Source organism: Ostrinia furnacalis, unplaced genomic scaffold (assembly GCF_004193835.3).
Source record: "Ostrinia furnacalis isolate ACB-3 unplaced genomic scaffold, ASM419383v2 OfSCF4221, whole genome shotgun sequence".
In the NCBI taxonomy this organism is placed as follows: domain Eukaryota; kingdom Metazoa; phylum Arthropoda; class Insecta; order Lepidoptera; family Crambidae; genus Ostrinia; species Ostrinia furnacalis.
The window spans coordinates 472,597-480,975 of record NW_021134460.1 but is presented as its reverse complement, the minus strand read 5'-3'; the positions used below and the strand labels follow the sequence as shown (position 1 = coordinate 480,975).

The window sequence follows — 8,379 nt, the reverse complement described above, 5'->3', positions numbered from 1 at the left end:
TGGATTACAGGGAACGTAATATTTTGTAAAGATTTGCCTCAAGTGGTAACAGCCATATCTGGTGGTCACATTATGTAACTAACTCTTTATCTGACTCTATTTTTAATCATTGAGGATTCTATCCTTTCCCAACGTTTCTAGTGTTAATGGTTATCTACGATTAACCGTAATTTCCAGCATTTTCTTAAAGAAGCTCATCCTGAAAAGTTTTTTTTATTTACAAGTGTGTTTACTTTTTACTTATTACTCACGTCAAAGTGAAAATAGAAAGGACATTTTACAGCATACCAAAAATCGCAATCCATGTGAAGACAGTGTAAAAATAAAAATTAAAAGACAGCGAGCGTCTCTACAGAAGTCCAAAGACGAGTGCTCACGGACCGCTCGACGCGCTCGGGCGGATTTGTTTTATGCCTACCGAAGGCATCGACTTACCGCAGCCGACCGCTCGGCGTCTCCTTAATTTTATTACGGACTCGCCCGCTCCCCGAGGAAAATATCCTAATTGTGTCTCAGGAAAAACCGACCTGGGAGAAATACCTATTTTGTTCCGCAACCCGAGCGGTCGAGGTGCGTCTTAAAAAACACGAGTTATAGCTATACTTTTGACGTAAATATAAGCTTCTCAGTCTATTATGTTCTGGGCGCAGGTTTTTTTGGACTTGGAGGTGTAACTTTATTAGTTGATCGTTTATTTATAATAGGTAGCTCTACAAATGACGAATCAAGGATATAAATCCTTTATAAAGTCAATTTGAATAAATGTTTACAAATATGAAAGCCGTATCTAACTGTTACATAAGTTACAATCTAACGCGTTATGTTGTGGACTGACGGGGTTCACAGTTTCACGTTGACATAATAATATACACAAATATTTATATAAGCTGCAATGTTTTGGAAATTGTTGTGTATACCTACCTGTAATTGGCAAACATATTTAAACTAAAACCCCAATATGTGTTGTATACTGTGAATGTCTTAAATGTGTATTGCTGTTGGTGTACCTTTATCAATAAATAAATAAATTACTGAAAATACTTGTGGTGTAGTTATTTCCTCCAACAACACACAGACAACGTGCTTTTGTTTGTACCTTTACTAACTTAGCATGAGAGTTCGTTAACCGATTTTTTATGATTCAACGGAAATATCTAGGACTTAATTTTTTAGATAATCGTTTGCGTAAGTATTCGAATCGCCATCAAAAGATTTACTTAGTACGAAAACTACAATAGGTAGTAGCGCCCTTGTGAACGTGTCTTAAAGTGAACTTAGTATGAGAAATGGTTGCACGAAACTTATTTTGAGAATCAAAATTACGTTATCGTTTAATTCGAAGGTTGAATATCGAATTTTATCGAATACGCAAACGATTCGAACTCGAAAGTTTTTCGTGCTAGCCGTATGTTCGGAAAGCACTTTCAGCCGTCGATTTTATTAAGTTATTATTTTATTAGGTTGGCCTACGTCTGATACCGTAGAAAAAGATTACTAATTATACGATTATTTTCCGTCAATATTTAACATTTGATCAATTATATTGATGTGATTTATAGGATTTTAAAGTAACATTTTTAATAATAGCTCTATTATAAAAAATAGTAGTGCCATCTATTAACGAGTAGAAGAACTTTAAGTAGCACAATGCAACAGCGCCATCTATTGCTGAGTAAAACCACTAATTACCTCAAGATGAAAGCATATATACAGATGGCGCTAAATTACACTTTCAATTAAATTTCATTCATTCGTTACAAGTAGACTCGTTCTATTCATTCATTCATCGACAGCTGCTTACTAAACTTCATTCATTCATCAGTGACTTGACATTTGTTTATCAATCAATAGGTACGCAATAAGTTACAAGTGAAAATTGTTGGGTAGTTGTTTATTCTTTTACGTGTTTAAATCGAGTCAGACAAAACGGATTAAATTTAGGTGATCTTTGTGCCGCAAAAGGCAACCATGGCGAACGCGTTAGGTGTTTGTCTTCTCTCCATCGCTCTCTTTTGTTGTACAAGTAAGTAAACAACTTTGATTAATTGGTTTTGTCGTAATTACATTACTGTCCTTGCCATAAAAATGATATTTTTGCGTGCTATGAACTCTTTGAACTAAGACTATTGTTCAACGATATGAATTTATTTACCCACAAGCTGTGGGCCACAGCTGAGGGAAATAATAATAATTGTTGCTTCATTGTATGCTCGGTTTTTTCTACATTCGCCCGTATCACATTTTTTCTTTCGTTGGGGTCCTGGTTTTTATGTTGTTTCGTTGCCCATCTGTATTTGTCGTAGCAAACAACAAAAGATTATTGATATCACTATCATATTTGTGTCCTCATGTAACATAACAAATGAGCTGAAATCTTCAAGCAAATTTCGGCAGATTTCTGAATTATGACTTAATAATCAGGAAATAATAGTTGTTCTATTATGTCATTTATATTTCAGACACTTATAGCTAATCTTGAGGTGCATTAAAACTCATATTGAGGAAAATTACATTACTATTTGATAAATTAAGCCTCATTATTCATAAAAAAAAATTATGCTGATAGATAACTCTTTATCTATTGTTTTTTTGGTTATTATTAATTATATAGTAACATTATTTTTTGGCAAATCTGCAAATTTTAACAAACCACTGAACTGCGTTAAATAATAACAGTAGTAGCCTGATAAATAACAATATGACACCCGTTTCTGATGCAGGAAACATGATCACTCCATTACTAAACATGAGTAATTGTGTGTGATGTGACTCATTTCTATTCAAAGGTGATTGGATGCTTATTGGTTGAGTAAGCAAATAAAAATTTCCTTTGCATTAGAATTCAATAACATTATATTTTTTGCCAAAATAAATAATATTTTTTATTCAACTAAAACCTTCAAAACACTGAAGTGGTAATTGGTCTAGCCCTACGTCTAGGTATGGGAAGCGATTGTAGACTTGCCACACCACCAGGACCAATATCTATTATCAGCTTTAGTCATAAAAATAAAGACAATAACTTCACACTCACAAAAAAAACATAACTGTAATTCTCTTTATTCACTAATTAATTATGTAGGTACACAAGCCCTAGAACTCGTGACTCTATTTTTGTATTATAAATGGCTAATAATAGTTTAATGAACTATTGAACTGCGACATAAATCCTGCTGTTATCTGTTTTGCTGCTATTATTATGACCTGCTTTGCCACTTTATCTCCTTCACATTTCACTTCAAACATTCTTAACTCTTATATCCTTTTTCAACCAAACTTCATGTTTTTATGGTTCAAAATGGCGCTCATGACCATCCTTTCTCCTTACTTACCTCTTTGTAATATTGTAATAATTACCTTATGTAGTTTAGGTACAAATAAGTTTGAAAGTACAAATTGATGTCGGTTATTTTGATAAATATAAACTTTGCTTTGTTTAGAAAGTGTTGGTGGACATTATTCGTGATAAATGATAATGATTGTGATCAATCTTACTGAACAATAATTCTTATTGACACTCTTATTTGTAACAAATTAATTTCTTTGTTCTTAAGTAACTGTATTGTCTGTTAATAAACCTTCTTTTTATCCTATTACATTTTATTCATACTTTGTCTGCAGATTTGTCGTTAGCTCGACAAGTACCAAAAGAATGCTCAAAAGGACCTGTTTATTGGTGCCAGAATCTCAAGTAAGTACCTACTTATATTTAATTAATTTTACTTTTATTGTTATGTAGCAACCTTCATCCAAATAATTATTCCACAAGCAAGAATGAGTAACAAACATCCATTCATATTCTAATAAACTATCGCATTTACAATCTTAGGTTGAGTTGCACCAACTAACTTGGACCGTAACTATGACGATAACCGGTGTTTTTTGTATGGAGTTTGACATATTTTTGACATTTGTCAAAGTTAAAGTAGGATGGTGTAACCCAGCCTTAGTATACTTACTCGTACATAACAATTGTGTGTTTCATAAATTATAATAACGATAATATTTGAAATATTCTAATCCAATTTCTTGTGTCAATCCAATGAAATCGTCAACAAATACAGGGTGTTAGGTAAATGGGTATATGAGCCGACACTAGCCCATGTTAACATGGTCATATAAATGGTATGGTGAAGTCAGAAATTTGATATCATCATTTTAATTTTTTTAATTTTCATACAAAATAAATTTTATTAAATCCGATTTGAATGAAAATTAAAATGACCATATTAACATGGGCTAATGTCGGCTCATATACCCATTTACCTAACACCCTGTATAATCAACAGTTCCCCCTACATTACCACTTAAGCTCCGATTGTTTAATACTTACCCGTGATTCACCGTGACCCAGACAGGGGGCCGACTGCGGGGCCGTGGGCCATTGCATCGGGACCGTCTGGGAGTCGCAGAACTATGACGTCACCAGCAACGAGGTGTCCGACAAGTTTGTCAGGCTGTTCCGACAGCTGAAGGACGTGAAGGACCTTATTAATGAGGTAAGAATTTAATACATAGTACCCAAACTTGATTGCTTGATGAAAACAGATATTTGTAGCTGGAGCTGATAGAATTTTCCAGTGTTTATGTAAATTGAATTTTTCGAAATGAGCCTCGAGTAAACGAAACTAATTTCATCTATTTACAAGCCTAAAAGTTACGTATAATTTAGGTATTACCTACCCCTTCATGCCCCGCGAATCGAGACACAATAGAAATCAGGCACGCTGTTTTATGCAACCGCTTGGGGTTTGATGGGTTAAGGATATTATTGATAAGTAGGAGAATACCGCGATCCTTGAGATAGATAGATTACACTTCACCAAAAACAAGAAAGGAAAGAATAATACACACTAAAAGCGTTCGGTCGCTATAAAGCAATCTCTACTAGACCATCATCCTAGCTAAAGGATAGTTACCCTGAGATACCCTTAAACTAAACATAAAGAAGAATTTTCACCAAAAATTAGTGAAACTTCGTAATCAGTTATCAAAATAACGCAATAACGTAGCTATTATTTGCTTTATTATTCTCTGTTATGTACGCGCTCGCAGTTGTATAATGACAACCGGCATAACAAGTATCCGTATGAGCTATAAGTATGTAGCTTAAGTTATACGTGCTATTAGATATTTGTACAGACAGCAGATAAACACAGGCTTAAACACTGGCATATTGTGTTATAATAAATGCTGTTTTGTACATACAACGAAACTTAAAGGTAAAAACGTTGTCTTCTGTCATGATGAGGTGTCGTGCGCAATTTGTATATTCCCAAATATTTCATTAACTGTCTAAAAAAATCACTTTCAAATTGTCTACCCTGGTCGCTGGTAAGCTTTGAAGGGCATCCAAAACGAGATATCCAACCCTCAAACACTATTCTAGCGATGTAGATACCTCTAGAACGAAAAACTTTCGACCTCGAATCGTTTGCGTATTCGTCGAATTTTGTTGAATACGCAAACGATTCGAAGACGAAAGTTTTTCGTGCTAGAGGTACTGATAATACAAAAAAAAATATGTAGTCTGATGCGCTGTTGTACATTGTTCTTCAACTATTATACTACTTAGTGACGTCATTCATTAGGTTGTTCATTTAAATACTGATAACCTGTCAACCTTTGTATTAGCCTTTTACGATAAATCTAATACGAATCATCAACAGCCCTTTACAGTCCACTGCTGGACTATGAGCCTCCTCCACTATAGTGGAGGGTTTTGCCATAATCTCCACGCTTGGCAGGCGGGTTGGAGATCGCAGTTTAAAAGATTGATGTTTTTCAGAGAGCGCTGCTGCCCATTCTCTGTTTGATGTGTAGTCCCTAAGTCGCCTCTACGAATAGAACGTGACAAATCATGTGAAAATTAATTTATTAACGCTTTTCTCTTTATTTTTCATTTCAAAACTCATTACTGACAATAACTGGCCGTTAATATTTTTATCGGAGTAGTTTCGCTTTATAACTATTTATAGCACACGCCTTCATTTACATTTAGATAACGGGTCCGATGTTTTTCTTTGATAGAGTTATGAGTCCTTATTTTATGTTACAAACAAAGTAGTAATATTAATTGGCATAAAATAACTTAACTTAGACCTTAACCACACTTGAGGGATATGCCGTCGCGGATCTTCCGCAAAGCAGCTTCGGAGCGACCAATTTTCTTGTAGTGTGCTAATTGCAATTTAAATGCAATAACATACAGTGTAACGCTAGCCTTAGTTTATCTCCACATTTTTTTGCTGATGTAATCATCAGCAAAAAAATGTCATTGCAAATTAATCGTGAAAGTTTTAAATTGGCCACACTCAATTCATTTAACAACCATGATAAAATTGTGGTATTGTTACACAGAAGCTATTAAATTTTGTTATTAGTCTCGCCATTGATTCCATTGAAGCATTATTGAATTTCCTAATTTATGTGACAGTATTTATGTTTTAAATAAAATTTAACCGCGTGACTTCACGCCGTGCTACAATTAAACCACGCATTGACGTCACAGGCCTCCTCCGTGAGCTATGGCGCGTTTTGCTTTTTTTTAAATAGTGAGAAATACATGTCGTGTATTTTTTGATAGTTTAACTAACGAACTAATTGAGCGCGCTTTATCTCTGTAAATTTTCATTGATTTGAAAAAGTGAGAAATACGTAATAACGAATAAAATTGTAACTGTATGTTTCCCAAAAATAAATAAATAAATAAATACGTGTCGGGGTATTTTTTGCTAAGTTAACTGACGGACGGGACCAAACTCTTGCTTTTTCACCCAGGCAACATTTCTAATAAGAAACAAAAAATATTAGTTATATCGTAGGCCGATCGTTGATTTGGCCACATCGTGATGTGCCCAGGCATATCGTGATGTGGCCATTTCAGTAACACACCCAATTCTTCCCCAGGAATACTTGAGCGGTCGCGTCGCGTCAGCGTGCCACGATGTGCCCTACAAGGCCATGGCTAGCGCCTGCAAGGAGAACACGGCTGGACTCCACAAGTACTTATACCATGTACTGCTGTCAGGCACCTCTCCTGAGGGCATGTGCCAGATCATCGGCATGTGTAACAACGAGAAACTGGACCACCTCATCAATAACAACGTAAGACAATAAATAATATTAAGTTGTTTAATATCTAAGTAAAATCTACAAGGTTATTTTTAGTATAGCCTGACCAGGAACATAAAAACCCTGGCATAGAGGCGCGTCAATTGCATTTGATAGTGCAACACTGAGTACAGTCGTACCTGTGTTAAATTAATAGGCTAACTTTATGTATCAGGATTCAGGATTACGGGCTAATTTGATATTTTCATAAATTAACGAAAAAATATTATTATAGGTAACCTGGTTTAAATAAATTAAATGAAACCATCAATCGAGCTAGTAGGATTTATTTTATTATTCATCAATAATCAAATTCAGAACTTGAATATTCAACTGCAATGTCTGCTCATGAACTCTTCAAACTCGGTACTTCTTTTCAACACTTAGAAAGTGACAAAAATCTTTAAAATAGGTAGTTGAAACAAACCACAGCTAATTTTCATAGTGGACTGTACTATACGATAAACATGTCAGTCAATTTGACAACCTTTGTCGGACACATTATTCAATGAAAATATTGTCCGAACCCTTAGTATCTCTCTTCGACAAATACTTTAACACATTGTGAACCACTTTTCTTTCACGACTATAAAAAGATTTTAGCAATTTAATTCACAAAATCAATTGCGCACATTTAAAATAAAGTTTGTTTACACTTTGACAGCAATAGACTGACATGCAAGGTGACATGTCAATGAAGTTTTCAGTTACTGTTGCCATTAAAAGAAATTAGTACCATTAGTTTTCCGCAACATGGCGAGGGTTTTTATGTTCCTGGTCGGGCTATATATACGAAACCTTAAAACTATTTGTTCAGAATCAGTAACAGAATCCATCGCAATATTTTTTGTCATGTTACATTTTGACTAAATAATATTTACAAATCCTTAATTTACGGACACCTTACTAAAGTGTTCTGCGCGTATGGAAAATGTTGTCAAAGCTAAGCGAGCTAAAAAGCGAAAGTGCCGCGCGCTGTACGATGTCTACACTCGCGTGCGGATAATGGGACAACAAATAAAGCTTGGAACTTCGTGAGTTTTTAAGGTATCGTTTTAATTTATTTTTATACTGATTCTAAAGATTAAAAAAATACGTGACACGTGTTTCGGCTTTCGTATATACAGGGTGTTAGGTAAATGGGTATATGAGCCGACACTAGCCCATGTTAACATGGGCATATAAATGGTATGGTGAAGTCAGAAGTTTGATATCATCATTTTAATTTTTTTTATTTTCATACAAAATAAATTTTATAAAATCCGA

The 8,379-nt window shown here is 34.6% G+C and overlaps 1 protein-coding gene across 3 annotated transcripts in view; it reads left to right on the top strand.

Annotated features, from left to right (window-relative positions):
- Positions 1 to 1,783: 1,783 nt before the first annotated feature.
- The window catches only part of Sap-r (prosaposin), a 37,857-nt gene continuing 31,261 nt past the window's right edge, over positions 1,784 to 8,379 (top strand). For all 3 annotated transcript variants that reach the window (XM_028313266.1, XM_028313267.1, XM_028313265.1), the window contains exons 1-4: positions 1,784 to 2,023; positions 3,622 to 3,691; positions 4,355 to 4,499; positions 6,910 to 7,107. In XM_028313266.1, the coding sequence (XP_028169067.1) occupies positions 1,969 to 2,023; positions 3,622 to 3,691; positions 4,355 to 4,499; positions 6,910 to 7,107 (468 nt within the window). In that variant the 5' untranslated portion in view covers positions 1,784 to 1,968. The remainder of the gene's footprint in view (positions 2,024 to 3,621; positions 3,692 to 4,354; positions 4,500 to 6,909; positions 7,108 to 8,379) is intronic.